Genomic DNA, 22,480 nt, shown 5'->3' with positions numbered 1-22,480 from the left:
TCTTCTCCCACTCCTTGCTCTGCATCGCCCTCTGGCTCCGTCCAGTCCCCTCTGCTGTAAACCCCTTCTCCCAAGCCAGAGATCATTGGGCACCTGCACTGGGCTCCTCCCAGACCGGGGCAGGAAGGCATTGATGCTCTGGAAAAACTTCCTGCAAGCAAAGGACCTCGCCTGATGGTCACTCTACTTGCACCTCAGCCCGGCTCCCTTCCACTGGCTGCTTGTGACCTTTCATTCTGCTACATCAATAAAGTTTTCCCTGCATCACAACCTCAGATGACTCCTTCTTCTTTTTTCTCCCAAGACTTTTCCAGTCTCAGCACTAAGCCAGAATTGTAGCGGCCATTGGGGTTAAAAAGTACACCAAGACCTGTCTCAGAATTTATTTCTCCAGTTCTACCACCCACTGGCACACTTTGGTCTTCCAGTGCATCCCACAAACCCTTCTGTTTCTAGAACCCAGACCTGGATACACTAATGCAGGTCTATCCCTGCCTCCGATACAACCACCTCTGGGTGGTATGTTCACTTTGGCTGAACTCTAGTTGCTCCAGCCCCTCATCATATCCTCAGCCCACTAAGAGATCTGCTCGAGCAGATCCATGTCTTCCTTTTCATAGGGGTCCTACAGTTCAACACAGAATTTCAGTCTTACCAGAGAGGAGTAGAGGCTATGAATCTCTTCCTCACCTGCGGCCCTCACTATGGGGATGAGCCCAGGACACGGGGTATTTCTTGTTGGCAAGTTTGCATGTCTGGGACACATCCAATTTTTCATCCACCAGCACCCCAAGTCCTCCTCCTTGGGGCCTCTCTCAACGCCCTCATCTTCCAGCCTGTATCCTGCATGTTTGGGATTGCTCAGTCCAGTTGCAGCAGATTTTGCCCCTGTGCTCTGCTCTGGTGATATTGGAGAACTCTGTTATCTCTGGGTTACTGGGAATAAGGAAGCCAAGACAGTTTAGAAGATCCAGAGCATAGCCTTTAGGATGATCCATGGCTGAAGGCTTGGGACAGCCTTGGCCAGTGATCCTCGGACATTTTCTCAGGCAGCAGCTTTTGCCTGGCACAGCCTGGCAAATCATAAGGTGGGGGTGTTTTGCTTCCCAGAGCTCTGCAATGTAATGTCCTGCTCTTGAGGCCGTTTCCATCTGACCCTGGCAGCACCTTTGATGAATTGGTATTGTTTCCAGAAATGGTGGACTTGTGCAAAGCTTTTGCAATATCATACACCTGGACTTGTGCAAAGCTTTTGTTCCTGAGTCAGACAACATCCTTGTCTGTAACCTGGAGAGATGTGGACTTGATGGTTGGACCTCCTAGTGGATAAGGAATGGGTGGGATGGTCTCACTCAAAGAGTTGTGGTTAATGTCTGCATGGCTGTGTGGAGAACAGGAATGAGTGGTGACCCTCAGAGACTCGTGTTGGGATCATTATAATTTCCCATCTTTGTCAGGGACAGGGACAGTGCAATTCTGTCTCCCCTTGGCAAGAATGTGAGTTACACCAAGCTGAGTGGTGTAGTTGACTGGGGAGAAGGGATGACATCCAGAGGGTTTTGGACAGGCTGGTGGAAAGCTTGTCAAGGTCAACAGTGCCTACAGGAAAGTCCTGCACCTGGATTGGATCAATCTCAGTAACAAACACTGGATGGGTGATGAGTTAAGAGCATCCCCAAGGAGAAGGACTTGGGCTGCTGGTGGATGAAGAATTGGACATTCCTCGCCCACGTGAATGCATTGAGTAAAAATCCCACGTGTGCTGGGGTCACCACACAGCCTGGGCAGCCCATTCTGCGCCTCTGCTCCACTGTGATGAGACTGGACTTGCTTATTCTACTCTGAGGACACAAAAGAAAGAAGACATGGACCTGCTCGAGCAGATCTGTAAATGGCTTTAGGAGATAATGAGGGGCTGAAACAACTGGTGCCCAGCAAAAGTGAACACACCACCTAGGAGGTCCTTGTGTTCGAGGCAGGGATAGACCAGCATGAGTGTATCTAGGCCTGTGTTTAAGCAACTTGAAAGTTGCTGTGATGATGCAGTGGAAGAACAAAGAGTACCAGTGGGTAGTGGAATTGGGGAAACAATTATTAAAGAGGTCTTGGAGTACATTTTCAACAGTCCCAATGGTCTCAACAACACTGGCTTAGTCTCGAAGAGTCTTGGGAGAAGAAAGAAGAAGGAGTCATCTGAGGTTGTGATGCACAAAAACTTTATTGAGGCAGAAGACAGAAAGGTCATGAGCAGCAAATGGAAGGGAGCTGGTCTGAGGTGCAGGTAGGGCAACCATCAGTTGAGGTCCTTTGCTTGCAGTAGGTTTTGCCAGAGCATCACGGCCTTCCTGCCCCAGCAGAGGTGCCCAATGGTCTCTGGCTTGGGAGAAGGGGTTTACAGCAGAGGGGACTGGACAGAGCCAAAGGGGTGATGCAGAGCAGGCAGTGGGAGAAGAGGAGGATGGTCATGTTTGCAGGCAGCCTGGGCTGGCCCCTTGGCTGCTGCCTTGCTTGGTAGCCTGAGAGCAGGAGCTGGAAGCTCTGAGCCTGTTTCAGAGCCTTGGCTCAGGCACACATCCTCAATGCCTGAGATGTGTTCCAGGGAGTGGGTGGTTGGTGTCAGAGGTGGTGCCGAGGGTCCTTAGCAGGGATAGCCACCCCTTCTGCCATAGCAGCCCAGGCCACCCAGCCCATAGCCAAATCCACGGCCATAGCCAAAGCCATAGCCAAAGCCACCAAAGCCTCCAGAGATGGGCTGTCCCTGCACACTGAGTTCAGTGCCCACGGCAGCCGAGGAGGTGGATCCGACGGCGGTGTTCTGGGGGAAGGAGGTCATGATGGGTCCTGGCAGGGTGACCAGCACAGGAGAAGGGTTGATGACAACATGGGAGTCCTGGCATTGCAGGGCACAGGGCTCGTTGCAGCTGTTGGCCAGTGGGGTGGGTCCGCAGGGTTGGCAGCGGTTGTAGCAGGCCATGGGTGCGGTGTGGAGGGTCCCTGGAAGAGAGAGGGGAGTGAGGCAGGGCAGGGGTGTGGGGGTGTGAGGGGCGGTGATGCAGGAGGGTGAGGGAGTGTGGAGGCTGTTGTGGGGCTGTGGGGAGGTGTGAGGGCTGCTGAGGCTGGGGCTGAGCGTGCTGGAAGAGAGGGTCCAAGGGTGCAAGTGTAGAAGAGTCAAGGGCTTGAGACTCACCTGCTTGTCTTCAGCAGAGGAGGAGAAGTGTGTGAGGAGAAGTGTGTGCAGGAAAGAGGCACTGGGCCGGCTTTTATGCTGGTCATGGAGCGGCAGGACAGCCTTGTCCCATGGCCTTGGGGCACTTTGCACACAGCAACTCTTGACTCGCCCAGCCTTGGGAGTCATGAGCTGGTGAGTGTTTTCCTTCATGGAATTCTGCACTGTCATGTCCTGATCCTGAGGCTGCGTCCATCTGACCTTGGCAGCAGCTTATAATTGTGAAAATTAGAGACAAATGTGTTTTTTTTGATGGCATCTATCAAGACACATAACCAAACCCAAGGAGAACTGAGGAGTCGTCAGTGAGGTCTCGCCATGTCATATGGACATGTCCCATTTGCATTCTTGCATCCTGCCTCAAAGAAATCCCAGCTCTCTCAGCTTCTCCTCATTTTAAGGATACTCCCATCCCATCAGTGTCATGGTCTCCCCACACTGCTCTTGGTCAACCATATTCGTGTTCTTTTTCCAGTGCTGGGTCCCACCCCTGCTGGGGAACAGGATGTTCAACTCCCTCAACCTGCTTGTATTTCTATCCCTAATCCTGTCCTGGTAACTGCTGGAGATTTTAATTCCAAAGAGTATTTGTCCACCTCATGATCCACTTATACCCCAGCAGGACTACAAGGACCTTCCCTGGTAGAACGCTTTGGTTGCCAAGGGAATGGAAACTGTTGTCATGTGCCTGGACTTCTGTCAGGGCTTTAACACAGTCCCACCGGACATCCTTATCTCTAAAGCGCAGACATGTGGGTTTGATGGGTGGACTAATGAATGAATGAGGAACAGCCAGAGAGTGCTTGTCACTGGCTCTCTGTACAGCTGGAGACCAGTGATGAGTCCTCCAGGGCTCTGCCTGGGACTGGTGCTCTTCAATACCTTTATCAAGGCTTTGAGCAGTCAGATTGAGACCTCCCTCAGCCTGTTTGCAGGTGCCAGGAAGCTGAGAGGTGCAGTTGACACAAGAACATGGAGGGATCCCATCAGGAGCAACACTGGGAAAGTTGAGAACATAAGAACCTCTTGAGGTTCAACAAATCCAAGTTCATGGTTCTGCACCTACATTGGGGCAGTCCCAGACATGAGAAGAGCTTGGAAGAGGAACTCCTTGAGAGCAGTTTCACAGAGAAGGATTTGGGGGTACTGGTGGACCAAAAGCTGGACATGACACAGCAATGTGAATTTCAGCCCAGAAAAACAACCGTAACCTGAGCTGCATAGAAACAGGTGTGGCCAGCATTAATAGCTGGGAGTCAACTGAAGACATGAGAAAACAGCAAAATTCTTGTAGGCTTTGTTTGCATCTTCCACATTCCTTACAAAAAACAATAACATTGGCCTGTATTTCTACCAATTAAAAGCTGCTGCTGAGTTCAGATGGCCATGGCCTCACGGGGAGGTCATGAAATTGCAGAACATCAGAAAGGAAAACAATCTCCACCTAATGACTCACTGGGCTGGTCAAGGCAAGAGCTGCTGCCTGAAGAAATACCCCAAGGCCATGGGACAAGGCTGTCCTATGCCCCTCCTCAACCAGCATAAAATCGGCCCAGCACCTCTCTCCCTCACACACTTCTGACGCCTTCTCTTCTGCTGCCAAAAACCAGGTGAGTCTCAAGCCCCTGACCCTCATGCTCCTGCAGCCCAGGCCCCTCTCTGCCAGCACACTCGGCTCCAGCCTCAGCAGCCCTCACGCCTCCCCACAGCCCCACAACAGCCTCCACACTCCCTCACCCTCCTGCATCACCACCCCTCACACCCCCACACCCCTGCCCTGCCTCACTCCCCTCTCTCTTCCAGGGACCCTCCACACCACACCCATGGCCTGCTACAACCGCTGCCAACCCTGCGGACCCACCCCGCTGGCCAATAGCTGCAACGAGCCCTGTGCCCTGCAATGCCAGGACTCCGGTGTTGTCATCCAGCCTTCCCCTGTGCTGGTCACCCTGCCAGGACCCATCATGACCTCCTTCCCCCAGAACACCGCCGTTGGATCCACCTCCTCGGCTGCTGTTGGCACTGAACTCAGTGTGCAGGGACAGCCCATCTCTGGTGGATTTGGAGGCTTTGGCTATGGCCGTGGATTTGGCTATGGGCTGGGAGGCCTGGGCTGCTATGGCAGAAGGGGCGGCTACATCTGCTAAGGGCCCTCAGCACAACCCCTGACACCAACCACCCACTCCCTGGAACACATCTCAGGCATTGAGGGCGCCTCTCTGAGCCAAGGCTCTCAAACTAGCTCAAAGCTTCCAGCTCCTGCTCTCAGGCAACCAGGCAAGGCAGCAGCCAAGGGGCCAGCCCAGGCTGCCTGCAAGCATGGCCCATCTGCCTCCTCCTCTTCTCCCACTGCCTGCTCTGCATCACCCCTTTGGCTCTGTCCAGTCCCCTCTGCTGCAAACCCCTTCTCCCCAGCCAGAGACCATTGGGCACCTCTCCAGTGGGCTGCTCCCAGTGTGGGGCAAGAAGCCATCGATGCTCTGGCCAAACCTACTGCAAGCAAAGGACCTTGGCTGATGATTGCCCTACCTGCACCTCAGACCAGCTCCTTTCTAGTGGATGCTCATGACCTTTCACTGTTCTTTTGCCTCAATAAAATTCTCTTGTCTCACAGCCTGAGATTCTCCTCTTCCCTCACGGGCACACACTGGCACACTTTACTCTTCCAGTTTATCCCATAAATTCTTCACTTTCTTGATACCAGGTCTGGCTACACAAATGCAGGTCCATCCCTACTGCTGATACAAGCCCCTCCTGGGTGGTGTGTTCACATTGGCTGGACACCATTTATTCCAGCCCCACATCCTCTTCCATGACGATCTCCACATCAGCTCAAGTAGGTCCATAGCACCCTTATTTTCAGGTCCCAGAATTGAAAGCACAACTCCAGTCTCACCAGAGCAGATTAGAGGGTCAGAATCGCCCCCTCACCTCTTGCCTTTGCTGTGGGGATGAGCCCAGGACATGGGGGGTTTTTCTTCAGCACATTCACATGGCTGGGTCACATCCAGTTCTTCATCCAACAACATCCCAAGTCCTTCTCTGCGGGCATACTCTCAATCAACTCATCACCCTGCCGATATCCATTACTGAGATTGCTCTGATCCAGATGCAGTATCTTGCACTTTGCCCTGTTGACCTTCATGAGCTTCACACCAGCCCATCTACCCAGCCCATCCAGAACCCTCTGGATGCCATCCTTTGCTTCAGACCATCAATCTCACCACTCACCTTGGTGTCACCCCAATCTTGCCAAGGGCGCACTCAAACCCACTCTCCATGTCCCTGGAAAAGATGGGAAGTTATAATGGTTCCAGCATGAGTCTGTGGGTCACCACTCATCCCTGTTCTTCACACAGGGACATGGAGACATTGACCACAACTCTTTGAGTGAGACCATCCTGCCCATTTCTTATCCACCAACAAGTCCAACCATCAAGTCCACATCTCTCCAGGTTACAGACAAGGATGTTGTCTGCAACAGGAACAAAAGCTTTGCACAAGTCCAGCTACATGATACTGGTCCCTCTTCCCTCATCCACCCATGCTGGAACCAATACCAACTCACCAATCTGTTGCCAAGGTCAGATGGACACTGCCTCTAGAGCATGACATGGAATTTCAGAGCTGGGGGAAGAAAAACACTCCCCTCCCAACCTCACAACTCACCAGGCTGTGCCAGGCAACAGCTTCTGCCTGGAAAATGTCCCAATGTGATGGGCCAAGGCTATCCCAAACGTTCAGCCCTGCATCATCCTCAAGGCTGTACTCTTGATCTCTCCAGCAGAGTCTTCTCCTCCTTATTTCCAGTAACTCAGAGATGAACAGAGTTCACCAGTATAACCAGCGAGTAGCAGAGGGGCAGAATCTCCTGCAACTGGACTGGAGAAATCACAAATATGCAGGATACAGGCAGGGTGATGTGAGGGGACTGAGAGCAGCCCCAAGGAGGAGCACTTGGAGTGTTGGTAGATGAAGAACTGGATGTGTCCCAGCCACATGTGCTCGCCAGCCAGAAACCTTCCATGTCCTGGGTTCATCCCCACAGCATGAGCAGGACAAGAGAGAGGGGGAACCTCACCATCTCCTCTCTTCTACTAAGACCAGAGTTCTGTGTTGAACTCTGAGCCCCCAAAGACAAGGAAGACATGGAACCTGCTTGAGCGGCTCTGTAGATGGGCCGGGAAGATGATGAGAGTCAGGAAGTTATACTGGTTCCAGGATGAGTCTGTGGGTCACCACTCATCCCTGTTCTCCACACAGGAACATGGAGCTGTTGGTGTCCAGCAAAAGTAAACACGCCACCCAGACGGGCTTGTATCAGAGGCAGGGATAGACCTGCATTAGTGTATCCAGGCCTGTGATTCAGTAACTGAAGGGTTTTTGTGATGCTGCACTGGAAGAGCAAATTGTGCCAGATGGTAGTAGAATGAGGAAACATTTCCTAAAAGAGGTATTGGTGCACTTTCTCACCCACCCCAGTGGGTGAACCCTAACCCTAACGCAATCCTGGCTTAGTGCTGAGTGAGATTAGAAGACCTTCGGGGAAGAAAGAAGAAGGAGTCATCTTAAAATATGATGCAGGAAAACTTTATTGAGGTAGAACACGGAAAGGTCATGAACAGCAAATGGAAGGGAGCCAGGCTGAGGTTCAAGTGCAGTGACCATCAGCCGAGGTCCTTTGGTTACAAGAGGTTTTGCCAGATCATCAATGCCTTCCAGCCCCATGGTGGGTGGTTGGTGTTAAGGGGTGGTGTCGAGGGCCCTTAGCAGGGGTAGCAGCCCCTTCTGCCATAGCAGCCCAGGCCTCCCAGCCCATAGCCATAGCCAAGGCCGAAGCCAAATCCACCAGAGATGGGCTGTCCCTGGGCACTGAGTTCAGTGCCAACAGCAGCCGAGGAGGTGGATCCGACGGCGGTGTTCTGGGGGAAGGAGGTCATGATGGGTCCTGGCAGGGTGACCAGCACAGGGGAAGGCTGGATGACAACACGGGAGTCCTGGCATTGCAGGGCACAGGGCTCGTTGCAGCTGTTGGCCAGCGGGGTGGGTCCGCAGGGTTGGCAGCGGTTGTAGCAGGCCATGGGTGTGGTGTGGAGGTTCCCTGGAAGAGAGAGGGGAGTGAGGCAGGGCTGGGGTGTGGGCGTGTGAGGGGCTGTGATGCTGAAGGGAAACAGGATTGTGGAGGCTGTTGTGGGGCTGTGGGGAGGTGTGAGGGCTGCTGAGGCTGGGGCTGAGCATGCTGGCAGAGAGGGACCAGGGGTGCAGGAGCAGGAGTGTCAGGGGCTTGATGCTCACCTTGTCTTCAGCACAGGAGCAGAAGGCTTGAGGAGAAGTGTGTGAGGGAAAGAGGCACTGGGCCGGCTTTTATGCTGGCTGTGGAGGGGCGGGACAGCCTTGTCCCATGGCCTTGGGGCATTTTGCAGGCAGTAGCTCTTTCGTGGCCCAGGATGTTGAGTCAGGTGGGGAGTTTTCTCCTTCATGAATTCTGCGATTCCATGTCCTGCTCTTCTGTTTGTGTTCATCTGACCTTGGCAGCAGCTTTTTACTGGGAGCTGGTAATTGACGGGGATTTGATTGTTCAGTGTTATCAGGAAGGGCTGAATAAACAACCAGCACCCAAAAAAGGAACAATGTCACCAGTGAGGTCATTTTGTGGCACTCATGTGCTGTGGTTTGTGGGTGCCTTGTGATGACTGGGCTCCTCTTCTGTGCCAATGGATGTCCATCAGTCATTGCATTGCACCCAGGAATGCCAAGGTAGGTGTTGATGTCCTGGGGAGGTCACTCTGGAAGAGTTTGGAAAGGTCAAGCTACCTGGGAGAAGTTCTTGATAGAGGAAAGAGAGCTCATGACCTTGTGTCTTGAATGGGATCAAGAGAGAAGATCTGGAAAATGAGAGGCTGTTCAGGCTGAACTTGTTCCACTGTTATGGTCTATTTGCATTTTGAAATTTACATGACAGTATACTGTGACATGTAGAGTATTCCTTGACCTCATTCAGAAATCCAACAAACAACAAACGAAGCCCGATCCCTTTTTTCCCTGGTTGGCCTGTGACATCAATTACTGTTTTCCGCGTTCAAGCCACAAGTTTTCATAACTTATAACTTGTAAGTCTTAATGCGTTGTTCCTGTGACAACAACATTAATTACTAACGGAGAACCAGTGAGTTCCTCTTCCATTCTTTGTCACGGTGCAGTTGTTCCTCTGTGGAATTGTGCAATTTCACGTTCTTCTCCTGAGACTGTCTCCATCTGACCTTGGTGGTAGGTTTTAGTTCCAAGAATTAGAGACCAATGTGTTGTTGTTGATTGTGCGTGTCATGACACATAGAAGATTCAATCGCAGCTTAGGAGAATTGGGCTGTCATCACTGAGGACATGCCACCACATATGTACAACATGGTCTATTTGCATCTTTGCCTCCTGACTCCAGGAACTCCCAGCTTCTCCTCATCTTAAGGATATCCCAGTCCTGTCAGTTTTGTGGTCTCCCCGCTCTGCTCTTGGTCAACCATGTCCATGTCCTTGTTCCTCTGTGGAGCCCCACCAGTGGTGGGAAACAGGAGGGTCATCTCCCTCAACCTGCTTGTATTTCTTTTCCTAATCCTGTTAGGGTAAATGCTGGAGCTTTTCTCTGCAAAGTATACATGGCCACCTTACGATCAACTTATGAAATTTCAGCCCAGAACACCAAACATATCCTGGGCTGCATAGAAAGAAGTGTGGCCAGGAGGAATGGCTGAGGAACCAACTGAAGACATGAGAAAACACCCACATTCCGGTAGGCTTTGTTTGCACCTTCTACATTCAAGAAAAAAACAGCACCAATCCATTGGCCTCTATTTCTCTGAATTAAAATCTGCGGCCAAGGTCAGATGGACACAGCCTCAAGGGAATTGCAGAATTGCAGGAAGGAAAATACTCCCCAAATCATGACTCACCAGCTTGGCCAGAAAAGAGCTACTGCCTGCAAAATGCCCCAAGGCCATGGGACAAGGCTGTCCCGCCCATCCACAACCAGCATAAAAGCCAGCCCGGTGCCCTCTCCCTCACACACTTCTCCTCAAGCCTTCTCCTCTGGCTCCTGCTGACAACCAGGTGAGCATCAAGCCCCTGACCCTCCTGCTCCTGCACTCCTGGACCCTCTCATCCAGAACGCTCAGCCCCAGCCTCAGCAGCCCTCACACCTCCCCACAGTCCCACAACAGCCTCCACACTCCCTCACCCTCCTGCATCACCGCCCCTCACACCTCTGCCCTGCCTCGCTCCCCTCTCTTCCAGGGACCCTCCACACCACACCCATGGCCTGCTACAACCGCTGCCAACCCTGCGGACCCACCCCGCTGGCCAACAGCTGCAACGAGCCCTGTGCCCTGCAATGCCAGGACTCCCATGTTGTCATCAACCCTTCTCCTGTGCTGGTCACCCTGCCAGGACCCATCATGACCTCCTTCCCCCAGAACACCGCCGTCGGATCCACCTCCTCGGCTGCTGTTGGCAGTGAACTCAGTGTGCAGGGACAGCCCATCTCCGGCGGATTTGGTGGCTTTGGCTATGGCCTTGGCTATGGGCTGGGAGGCCTGGGCTGCTATGGCAGAAGGGGTGGCTACATCTGCTAAGGGCCCTCACCACCACCTCTGACATCACCAGCTCAGGGCTCTGGCAACAGCTCCTGCAAGCAAAGCACCTTGGTTGATGGTTACCCTACTTGCACCTCATAATGTATTCTTTCCACTTTTTTCTCCTGTCTCTTCATTCCTTTGCCTCAATAAAGTTCCCCTGCATCAAAGCCTGAGACTCCTCCTCTTCATTTTTTATTCCCATGGCCTCACATCCTTACCCAGCACATTTCCACAGCTCAACAGGACGTTGGGGTACATGGGACAGACGAACAACAACTTTCCTCACAAATATGTAAAAAGAACTAATAACAAAGTCTGGCACGGGAAGCAGATAAGGGGACACCTTCCAGAACATGTCACGCTCACCTTACCTGATACACCAAAGCCTTGGACACGTTAATGCTCTCCTGGGTACAGCTCTGGTAAATCTTTCCATGCCAGCGCACACTTGATAAACTCTCTTCCCACCAGTACTCTTGAACCCTTCCAGCAAAAAGAGTCCCAAAATCTTCTGCTTGGGCAGAAACTCTGGAGTGCAAGTGCTTCAACTGCCCTGCTCAAGCAAGAGCAGGAATTCCAGAACCATGGACAGTTCGGGGTTGGCTCTCCCAGGACAGCGACTCCACCACCACCAACTCTTTCACTCTGTGGCCACCACCACAGTGAAAGATTCATGCCTTCTTTGCCCAGGGAATTCCATCTGTTTTCACTTGCCCCCAAGGCCTCTTGTCCTGCAAGTGTGCACTGCTGAGAACAGCCTGGCTCCTTCACTTCATTCCCCGCCATCAGGGATTTGCACACACTGATGACACGCCCCCATCCACTCTCATCTCCTGGGAGTCCCAGCTTTCTCAGCTTCTCCTCTATGAAAGGTTCTCCAGTCCCTTTGGAGTCTTGTTGTCCTGAGACGGTCTAGATTCACTACATCTACTTCATTTTCACCCTGAGGAGCCCAGAACGGCCCACAACACCTCACATGGGACCTCAGCAGTGCTGAGCAGACAGCATAAGCCCCTTCTCCCTGCTTGGTCATAACACTTTTCCCAATACTACCCTGGATATATGGGGTCCCTTTTCCCACACAGGGACACCTCCTGGTCCTTTCCTTCTCAACCAGAACCACAAAGGCTTTTTCTCAAAATAAAACTATTGTTCCAGCAGAAACCTAGACATTCCTTCCTACCCAGGAAGACTCCTCCCAAGAAAAAGCACTTGGCAGCTGCCCTTACAGAATGCCATCAGATGTCCAGCACCTGTCAGGTTCTCAGTGTTGGCCCAGTGGATCCAACTCCTGGGGTACAGCACTGGAGCCTGGCTTCCATCTGGACTTTGGGACACTGACCATAAGCCTCCAGGTCCAGCCCTTCAGACCTTTCTCAGTCCACTACGCTGGGCACTGGAACAACCTGGACTTGCCCAGCTTGTTGAGGACTATGCAATGCTCTCCTCCAAAAAGCCTGGGCAACCTCCAAATCCTCTTTCTGACAATCCCAAGTGGCCTCATCTGTTGGCACACAGCCTCCGTAAAGGTCCAAAAGGGCCTGGATATCAAAAGCTTAAAAGCAAGAGGAGCACCAAGACACCCACAGAGCAGTCTACAGAAAAGGTCAGGTCTAGTGCCAAGCTTGGGCAGGTGGGAGCAATGGGATGAGGGATGAAATGTGAGGGAAGAGGCAACACCTCCAGTGCAGCTGCAAATCCCAGAGCAGCCTGACAGGGCTGGGAGGGAATCTCCTCTTCAAAACTGTCTTGCGGTGACTTTATGATGTGTATCCCATGTCGTTGCCCTATGCCCAGAAATTAATTCTTGTACCTTTCTATGCCTTTAAACTGAGCCTGAGAGGAGGAAGGAAAAACTGAGCAAAACTTTTTCAGAGCAGTTTGCAGCTTGTTCAAGGTCACACAGAGATAGCGACTTTTATTCAGCTGTGGCGGGGGAGGGAGGAGGCACCCGGTTTGCTGCTTCCCTGTCAGCTTCTGGCCAGTTTCAGCTTCTTTTTCTCCAAAGGGAGACTGAGAGTTGAACTTTTTTTCCTTCCCTGGAATTTCAGCTTTTTTCCCTTTTTCTGTGGACTGCTTCAGTATCAGAACACATTGGGAGGACTTTCCACCGAGCACAGAGGGCCTGGCCCTGGGTCAAGCCCCAGCTCCGAGGAGGCCAAAGGGAGGACTCTAACACTTTCCCAGGTATTTTCTCCACAGTGAAAGATTTTATCATTTAGCATTATTTTCCTTTTCCCATGTGTTTGTTAAAATAAATAGTTTTTATCTCCTTAACTTTCCTTTGTGGAAAATTTCTTCTTTCCCGAACCTGGTGGGGGAGGGTTGGTGACCTGCCTTCTCTCAGAGGATATATTTCTAAATTTGGCCAAACCGGCACAAAAACACATCCACAAACCACAGTACATGAATGTCATGCAGTGGCCTCACTCATGACAACCCCACCTCTCCAATGCTTTGGTTGTTTATTCAGCCCTCCCGGACACTCAACTTCCGTGCAAACCCTCCCAAATACCAACAGACATCTTAAAAGCAGCTGCCAAGGTTAGAAGGAAAAGGAGTCAAGAGCAGGACATGGAATCATAGAATTCCATAAAGAAACACCCACATCATGACAGAAAAGGAAAGAGGGGCTTGCTGACCATGAGTTCGTAATTATTGGTTTTTGCTAACAGGAACAAAATATTAAGACTTACAAGTTATACCTTGTGGCTTGAATGTGGAATAAGTGAAGTCATGTCACAGAACAACTTGGGGAAAAAAGGGATCAGGCCAGGTTTATTGTTTGTTTTGTGATTTCTGAATGAGGTCAGGAAATACTTATTCGGCAGAGTACTTTGTCATGCAAAGTTGAGAAATCCACATGGACCATAACAATGGAGCAAGTACAGCCTGAACAGCTACTTTTCCAGATCCTCTCCCTTGACCCCATTCAAGACACAAGCAGACGAACTCTCTTTCATCGTTCAGGAACTGCTCCCAGGCACTGTGACCTTTCCATGCAATTGCAGAGTGACGTCCCCAAGACATCAGCAGCTCCCTCAGCATTCCTGGGTGCAACACGATGACTGATGGACATCCATTGGCACAGAAGAGGAGCCCAGTCATCATCACAAGGCAACCACAAACCACAGCACACCAGTGCCATGAAATGACCTCACTGATGACATTGCAATTCTCTGGGGCTCTGGTTGTTTATTCAGTCCTCCCTGACACACATCGAACAATCAAATCCTCCCAAAGGCCAGCTCTCACATTAAAGGTGCCGCCAAGGTCAGATGGACTCAAGGGGAGGACATGGAATTGCAGAATTGCAGGAAGGAAAACACTCCCCACCTCATGACTCACCAGCCTGGGCCAGCCAAGAGTTGCTACCTGCAAAATGCCCCAAGGCCATGGGACAAGGCTGTCCTGCCCCTCCAGGACCAGCATAAAAGCCGGCTCAGTGCCTTTCTCCCTCACACACTTCTCCTCACGCCTTCTGCTTCTTCTGTGCTGACCACCAGGTGAGTCCCAAGCCCCTGACCCTCCTGCTCCTGCACCCCCAGGCCTCTCTCTTACACCACACTCAGCCCCAGCCTCAGCAGCCCTCACACCTCCCCACAGCCCCACAACAGCCTCCACACTCCCCCTCACACCCCCCACACCCCTGCCCTGCCTCACTCCCCTCTCTCTTCCAGGGACCCTCCACACCACACCCATGGCCTGCTACAACCGCTGCCAGCCCTGTGGACCCACTCCGCTGGCCAACAGCTGCAACGAGCCCTGTGCCCTGCAATGCCAGGACTCCCATGTTGTCATCAACCCTTCTCCTGTGCTGGTCACCCTGCCAGGACCCATCATGACCTCCTTCCCCCAGAACACCGCCGTTGGATCCACCTCCTCGGCTGCTGTTGGCAGTGAACTCAGTGCCCAGGGACAGCCCATCTCTGGTGGATTTGGCTTTGGCCTTGGCTATGGGCTGGGAGGCCTGGGCTGCTATGGCAGAAGGGGTGGCTACATCTGCTAAGGGCCCTCAGCACAAGCTCTGACACCACCAGCTCGGTGCTCTTGCAAAAGCTCCTGCAAGCAAAGCACCTTGGCTAATGGTCACCCTACTTCTACCTCACACCAGATTCCTTCTACCTGTTTCTCTTGTCTTTTCCATCGTTTGCCTCAATAAAGATTTCCTGCATCAAACCTGTCTCCTCATCTTTCTGAATTCCAATGGTCTCACCTCCTCACCCAGCACAATGCCAGAAATAAACAAACCATTGGGGTGAATGGAAAGGGGGCTCAACATCTTTCTTAGAAAATATGAGACCATGAGGAACAATCAAGACTGGCATGGGAAGCAGGGATTGAGGGGTGACACGAGCCTATCACCTACTGTAGCAAAGTCTTTGACACACGAAATTTCTCTTGTTCATGGCTCTCTCAAAGTGTCTCTGTGACAGGACACACTCGAAAAACTCTTCCCAGCAGGACACTCTAACCGTCCCAAATAATAAAATAGGAACCTCATCCACTTAGGCAGGAACTGTGGAGTTCAATTGGTTCATTCTCTTCTGCTTGATCAGAGTCAGCAAAAGCCAGATTTCCAGGACCTTGGACAGTTCAGTGCTGGATCTCCCAGGACAGTCTCCACCACCTCTTTTACTCTGGGACAAAACTCACACTGAAAAAGGCTTTTCTGCCTTGCCCATGGAATTCCATCTGTTTTCACTTGTGCCCAAGGCCTCTTGTCCTCCACATGTGCACTGCTAAGAACTGCCGGGCCCCCTCGACTTCATTCTCTGCCATCAGGAATTTGCACACACTGATGACACCCCCTCGTCCATCCGTGTCTCCTGGGAGTCTCAGCTCTCACAGTCTCTCCTCTAGGAATGATCCTCCAGACCCTTTGGAATCTTACTGGCCCTGAACTGGTTTTCTTTCACTAAATCTACTTCATTTACACATGGCAAGCCCAGAACTGTTCAGAACACCTCACATGGGACCTCACCAGTGTTCAGGAGACACCAAGAGTCACCTCCCACTGCCTCATTACAACACTTCTCCCCACTCCTGATCTGGAGACTGGGGGTCCCACAATGGTACAGGGACAACTCCTGCTCCATTTTTTCTCACCCAGAAACACAAGGGCTATTTCCCAGAAGAAAACAATTCCTACATCTGATACTCAGACATTCCTTTCTACCTGGGATGACTCCTCCCAAGAAACAGCCATTGGCAGCTGCCCTTGCTGAGCTCCAGCAAATGTCCAGCACCTGTCAGATTTTCAGGCTTGGCCCAATGGATCCAACTCCTGGCCTACAGCACGGGGGACTTGCTGCCATCTGGATTTTGGGACACTGACCAAAAGCCTCTGGGTCCAGCCCTTCAGACCTTTCTCAGGCCACCATACTGGACACTGACAGAATGCAGATTTGCCTGGCTTGTTGCCAAGGATCATGCTATACTCACCTCCAACAACCCTGGGCAACTTCCAAATCCTCTTTCTGACAATCACAAGTGTCCTCAGCCCTTCACACTCAGCCCAAGTAGAGACCTATACCACCCTGGATATCAAAACCTTAAAAGCAAGAAGGGCACCAAGATACCCGCAGAGCACAGTGAACAGGAAAAGTCATGTGTAGTGTAAGGCATAGCCAGGTGGGATCAAGGAGGGGAGCGATGGAATGTGAGGGAAGGGGCAGCACCTGCAGCACAGCTGCAAATCCCAGAGCAGTCGGACAGGGCTGGGAGGGAATGAGGCCCCTCTTCAAAACACAACCCACAAATCACAGCACAGGAGTGCCACAGGGTGATCTCACTGATGACACCACACCTCTCCTAAGTTTGGGTTGTTTATTGGTGTCTTGGGGTGACGTTATGATGTGTATCCCATATCGCTGCCTATGCCCAAAATTAATTTTTGTGCCTTTCTGTGCCTCTAAACTGAGCCTGAGAGGGGGAAGGAAAAAACTGAGCAAAACTTTTTCAGGGCAGTTTGCAGCTTGTTCAAGGTCACACAGAGATAGCGACTTTTTTCAGCTGCGGGAGGAGAGCAAGGAAGCACCCGGCTTGCTGCTTTCCAGTCAGCTTTTGGCCAGTTGTTTCAGCTTCTTGTTCTCCGGAGAGAGAGACTGAGAGTTGGACTGTGTTTTTCCTTCTCTGGAATTCCGGATTTTCTCCCTTTTATACTGGACTGTTTTTTTCAACCTCAGAGCACATCGGGAGGACTTTCCACCGGGCACAGAGGGCCTGGCCCTGGCCCAAGCCCCAGCGCCGAGGAGACCAAAGGGAGGACTCTTAACACTTTCCCAGGTTTTTTTCCTCCACAGTGAAACATTTTATTATTTAGCCTTATTTTCCTTTTCCCGTGTGTTTGGTAAATAAATAGTTTTATCTTCTTCACTTTCCTTCGAGGAAAATTTATTTTTTCCCGAACCTGGGGGGGGGGGAAGGGGTAGTTGTGCCTTCTCTCAGAGGATATATTTCTAAATTTGGCCAAACCGGAACAAATTTAGTGGCGCCCAACTGCGTGGCTCAAAGGAAAGTGAAAAAACGGTGCTAATTATATTTTGGTTTGAATTTACTTATTCTGTGTTGGGGTAAAGTAATCACCATGGTGGTTGAGTTCATAATGTCTCTCTGGCTTGATGTACTCATGTCTTTTTGGTCCTTAGGCTTCATTGAGGTACTGGTTTTTTTTTGGTCCCTAGGGTTGTTTGCCTATCCACAACTTGCTCAAATCTTGTCCCTGATATGTAAATTTTACAGAGCAGGGAGACGAATCAGGATTTCCCTGTTCCTGTGCTCGGTGATAATGATTTATAAGAAGTTGACAGAGGTACGGGCAGCTGTTCGGAGTGTGTATGATAAGTGGTTTCTCCGTCCTAACCCCAGTCCTAGCTTCAGTAGCCTGTTTTGGGAATTTATTAGTAATTGCACCCAGATTGTTAGAGGAGGAGGAGATGAGGTTTCCCTTCCCTTTAAATTTGATAGGTTATCTTTTGAGAATGTTCAGTTTCCCCTGGATGTTAAAGACATCATCTTCATGGTATTGTATCTTCTAAGCTTCCTCCATATGTCTCGCAGCTTGTCTAGAATGAGAGCTCAGATTTCCAGGGTGACTGCTGAGACACCTGACCCAGAGGTGGAACATCCTGAGTGGTGTGGGGAATGGGAGGATATGGGCCAAATCTTGAAGAAATTCTCTGACCCAATGGTTTGCAAGTTTCCCCCTGAACAAGTTCAGAAACCAGCTGAGGTGGCAAAATATCTGAAAGAGAAATATAATGACAATTCCAATGAGAACAAGCTCCTTGCAATATGTTGGGCTTTGGCATATGCCTATCGCACACTGCAGCAGGTAAAGGTAGAGAGGCAGGAAGATAAATCAGCAAAGCCTGCAGATACCCCAGTCACTCAGGCTGCAGATAAACCAGACAGCAAGCCCAAACCAGATGGAGAATCTAAGCCACTGACAGTGGCTCCTGTCACGAGGAAGAAGCACACCACCAAAACTGATCGCCCAGTGAAAGATGATGATGATGCAGGGGAAGGGACCTCAAAAGATGCAGGGGAAGGAACCTCAAAACCACCATCTGACTCAGGCACAGAAACCATTACTGAGTCCATGTCCATAAAGGACCTTCACAGCCTAAGAAAGGATTACACCCGACGGTCTGACGAATCCATAATAAGTTGGATGGTCCGTATTTGGGATGCGGCAGGTGATGATGTGATGCTGGACGGTGCTGAAGCAAGGCATTTGGGATCCCTGTCACATGATCCAGTGATCGACCAAGCGATGAAAAGGGGGGCTGATTCTACCAGTGTCTGGAGACGAGTTTTAACAGGCGTGGCTGAAAGATATATGTGTGGAGATGATCTCTACATGCAGCAAACCCCATGGAAGACCATAGAGCAAGGGATCCAACGCCTGAGAGAACTAGGGGTGGTAGAGGTTGTCTTTGCAAATGACCCAGGATTGAGGAGTCCAGACCGGGCCAGAGTTATTCCATACATGTGGCGAAAACTCATACACCTTGGGCCACCAGAATATGCTTCTGCTTTAGCAATAATGAAACCGGACTACGGTGCGAATGAGACTGTGAAGGATATGGCAGTGAAGCTCCGAGCATATGCAGACTCCGTGCATGGCCCAACACATGCAAGAATCGCAGCTGTGGAAACACGTATGCAGAAAATGGAAGATAAGATGGAGAAGAATCACCAGGAGATTAAAGAGTGCCTTCTCCGCGGACGTTCCCCAGAGAGAAGGCACATCCCACGAAGTGAGCTGTGGAATTTCCTGTGTGACAGTGGGGAAAACATGAGGAAGTGGGGTGGACAACCCACTTCTGCTCTGGCAGCACGAGTGAGTGAATTGAAGGAGCGCAAGTCTCAGAAAGGAGGATCTACCAAAAAGGAAGTAGCTCCAGTTGCCTGTAGCCAAACTGCTGGAAATGATGGAAAAGACGATGGCATGTCCAATTCCCATGAAGGAACCTCTAAGATACAGGCCCAGGGAAAGAAGGATAACCAGGCATAGAGGGGCCCTGCCTCTAGCCAGGTAGAGGTCAGGGAAAACCGCGTTTTTTGGACTGTGTGGATTCGTTGGCCTGGTACATCAGAACCACAAAAATATGATGCCTTGGTTGACACTGGTGCGCAGTGTACAATAATTCCATCGCAGCATGTGGGGGTAGAATCTGTTTCTATTTCTGGTGTAACAGGTGGATCACAAAATTTGACCTTGGTGGAAGCTGAGGTGAGCCTGACTGGAATTGAGTGGAAGAAGCATCTTATTGTGACTGGCCCAGAGGCCCCGTGCATTTTGGGCATAGACTTCCTCCGGAACGGGTATTTTAGAGACCCAAAGGGACTCAAGTGGGCTTTTGGAATAGCTGCTGTGGAGACAGAGGGCAGTAAGCAATTGAATACTTTGCCTGGGCTATCAGAGAACCCGTCTGCAGTCGGCCTTCTGAAGGTGGAAGAACAAAAAGTACCAATTGCTACCTCGACAGTGCATCGCCGACAGTACCGGACAACTCGAGATGCTGTGATTCCCATCCACAAGATGATCCGTGAGCTGGAGAGCCAAGGGGTGGTCAGCAAGACCCACTCACCCTTCAATAGCCCCATTTGGCCTGTGCGCAAATCTGAAGGAGAATGGAGATTGACTGTGGACTATCGTGCCTTGAATGAAGTGACTCCACCACTGAGTGCTGCTGTGCCGGACATGTTGGAGCTCCAGTATGAGCTAGAGTCCAAAGCAGCGAAGTGGTATGCTACTATTGACATTGCCAATGCATTTTTCTCCATTCCTCTGGCAGCAGAGTGCAGGCCTCAGTTTGCTTTCACCTGGAGGGGTGTGCAGTACACCTGGAACCGACTGCCCCAGGGGTGGAAGCACAGTCCCACCATCTGCCATGGACTAATCCAGATTGCACTAGAAAAGGGTGAGGCTCCAGAACATTTGCAGTACATTGATGACATCATTGTGTGGGGGAACACTGCAGCAGAAGTGTTTGAGAAAGGAGAGAAAGTTATCCGGATTCTCCTGGAAGCTGGTTTCGCCATCAAGAAGAGCAAAGTCAAGGGACCTGCCCGAGAGATCCAGTTCCTGGGAGTGAAGTGGCAAGATGGACGGCGTCAGATTCCCACTGAGGTCATCAATAAGATCACTGCAATGTCTCCACCAACCAACAAGAAGGAAACACAAGCTTTCCTAGGTGCCATAGGCTTTTGGAGGATGCACATTCCTGAGTACAGCCAGATTGTGAGTCCTCTTTACCTGGTTACCCGCAAGAAGAACGATTTCCATTGGGGCCCCGAACAGCAACAAGCCTTTGCCCAGATCAAGCAGGAAATCGCTCACGCCGTAGCCCTTGGCCCAGTCAGGACAGGACCCGAAGTGAAGAACGTGCTCTACTCTGCAGCCGGGAACAATGGCCTGTCCTGGAGCCTTTGGCAGAAGGTGTCTGGTGAGACTCGAGGTCGACCACTGGGATTTTGGAGCCGAAACTACAGAGGGTCTGAAGCCAACTACACTCCAACAGAGAAGGAAATCTTGGCAGCCTATGAAGGAATCAAAGCCGCCTCAGAGGTAATTGGCACTGAGGCACAACTCCTCCTGGCACCCCGACTACCAGTGCTGGGGTGGATGTTCAAAGCAGAGGTTCCCTCTACCCACCACGCCACCAATGCCACATGGAGCAAATGGATTGCTCTCATCACACAGCGCGCCTGTATCGGAAAACTGAATCGCCCTGGGATTTTGGAAATAATCACAAACTGGCCAGAAGGTGAAAACTTTGGTCTCACTGATGAAGAAGAACAAGTGACACGTGCTGAAGAAGCTCCACCGTACAACCAACTGCCATCAGAAGACACACGCTACGCTCTTTTCACCGACGGTTCTTGTCGCATCGTAGGGATGAAACGAAAGTGGAAAGCAGCTGTATGGAGTCCCACACGACGGGTTGCAGAAGCTACTGAAGGAGAAGGTGGATCAAGCCAACTCGCTGAACTCAAAGCTGTTCAACTAGCCCTGGACATTGCTGAAAGGGAGAAGTGGCCAAAGCTCTACCTCTACACTGATTCATGGATGGTAGCCAATGCTCTGTGGGGATGGTTAGAAAAGTGGGAAAAAGCTAATTGGCAACGTAGGGGAAAACCAATCTGGGCTGCTGAAGAGTGGAAAAACATTGCTGCCCGAGTAAGAAAGCTGGTTGTGAAAGTCCGCCATGTAGACGCCCATGTCCCCAAGAGTAGGGCTAATGAAGAACACCAAAACAACAGGCAGGTAGATCAGGCTGCAAAGATAGAAGTGTCACAGGTAGACTTGGACTGGAAACACAAGGGAGAGTTGTTCCTAGCTCGATGGGCCCATGATGCCTCAGGCCATCAGGGCAGAGATGCCACCTATAAGTGGGCACGAGATCGAGGGGTGGATCTAACCATGGACAGTATCTCCCAGGTGATCCATGACTGTGAGACATGCGCTGCGATCAAGCAGGCCAAGCGGGTGAAGCCCCTGTGGTATGGTGGGCGGTGGTCCAAATACAAGTATGGGGAGGCCTGGCAGATTGATTACATCACACTGCCTCAAACCCGCCAAGGCAAGCGCCATGTGCTCACAATGGTAGAAGCCACCACAGGATGGTTGGAGACCTATCCTGTGCCTCACGCTACTGCCCGGAACACCATCCTGGGCCTTGAAAAGCAAGTCCTTTGGAGGCATGGTACCCCTGAGAGAATTGAATCTGACAATGGGACTCATTTTAAGAACAACCTTATTAACACCTGGGCTAGAGAACATGGCATTGAGTGGGTGTACCACATCCCTTACCATGCACCAGCTGCAGGCAAAGTGGAACGGTGCAATGGATTGTTGAAAACCACTTTGAAGGCACTAGGTGGGGGAACTTTCAAAAATTGGGAACAGCATCTAGCAAAGGCCACCTGGTTAGTTAACACCCGAGGTTCCACCAATAGAGCTGGTCCAGCCCAATCTGAATCCCTGCATACAACAGATGGAGATAAGGTCCCAGTAGTGCATGTCAGAGGTCTGTTAGGAAAGCCTGTGTGGATAAATTCTGCCTCGGGTGCAGACAAACCCACCCGTGGGGTGGTCTTTGCTCAGGGACCTGGTTAC

General features: G+C 51.2%; 3 protein-coding genes and 1 pseudogene across 3 annotated transcripts; 2 read left to right on the top strand and 2 right to left on the bottom strand.

Annotated features, from left to right (window-relative positions):
- Positions 1–2,638: 2,638 nt before the first annotated feature.
- Positions 2,639–3,682, bottom strand: LOC138105313 (feather beta keratin-like). Its single transcript, XM_069005095.1, has 3 exons — positions 3,666–3,682; positions 3,192–3,343; positions 2,639–2,997 (listed from the first exon to the last, which is right to left on the bottom strand). Exons 1-3 carry the CDS (start codon positions 3,680–3,682, stop codon positions 2,639–2,641), a joined length of 528 nt encoding a protein of 175 aa, XP_068861196.1.
- Positions 3,683–7,992: 4,310 nt separating this feature from the next.
- Positions 7,993–8,307, bottom strand: LOC138105312 (feather beta keratin-like). The gene has a single exon (XM_069005094.1). The coding sequence runs from the start codon at positions 8,305–8,307 to the stop codon at positions 7,993–7,995; it is 315 nt and encodes a 104-aa protein (XP_068861195.1).
- Positions 8,308–10,203: 1,896 nt separating this feature from the next.
- On the top strand, positions 10,204–10,848 carry LOC138106053 (feather beta keratin-like; annotated as a pseudogene).
- A 3,703-nt stretch (positions 10,849–14,551) lies between these two features.
- On the top strand, positions 14,552–14,860 carry LOC138105311 (feather beta keratin-like). The gene has a single exon (XM_069005093.1). The coding sequence runs from the start codon at positions 14,552–14,554 to the stop codon at positions 14,858–14,860; it is 309 nt and encodes a 102-aa protein (XP_068861194.1).
- The last annotated feature ends 7,620 nt before the right edge of the window (positions 14,861–22,480 follow it).

Source organism: Aphelocoma coerulescens, chromosome 2 (genome assembly GCF_041296385.1).
Source record: "Aphelocoma coerulescens isolate FSJ_1873_10779 chromosome 2, UR_Acoe_1.0, whole genome shotgun sequence".
NCBI classification, from domain to species: Eukaryota; Metazoa; Chordata; class Aves; order Passeriformes; family Corvidae; genus Aphelocoma; species Aphelocoma coerulescens.
This window is presented reverse-complemented; position numbering and strand designations above follow the sequence as displayed.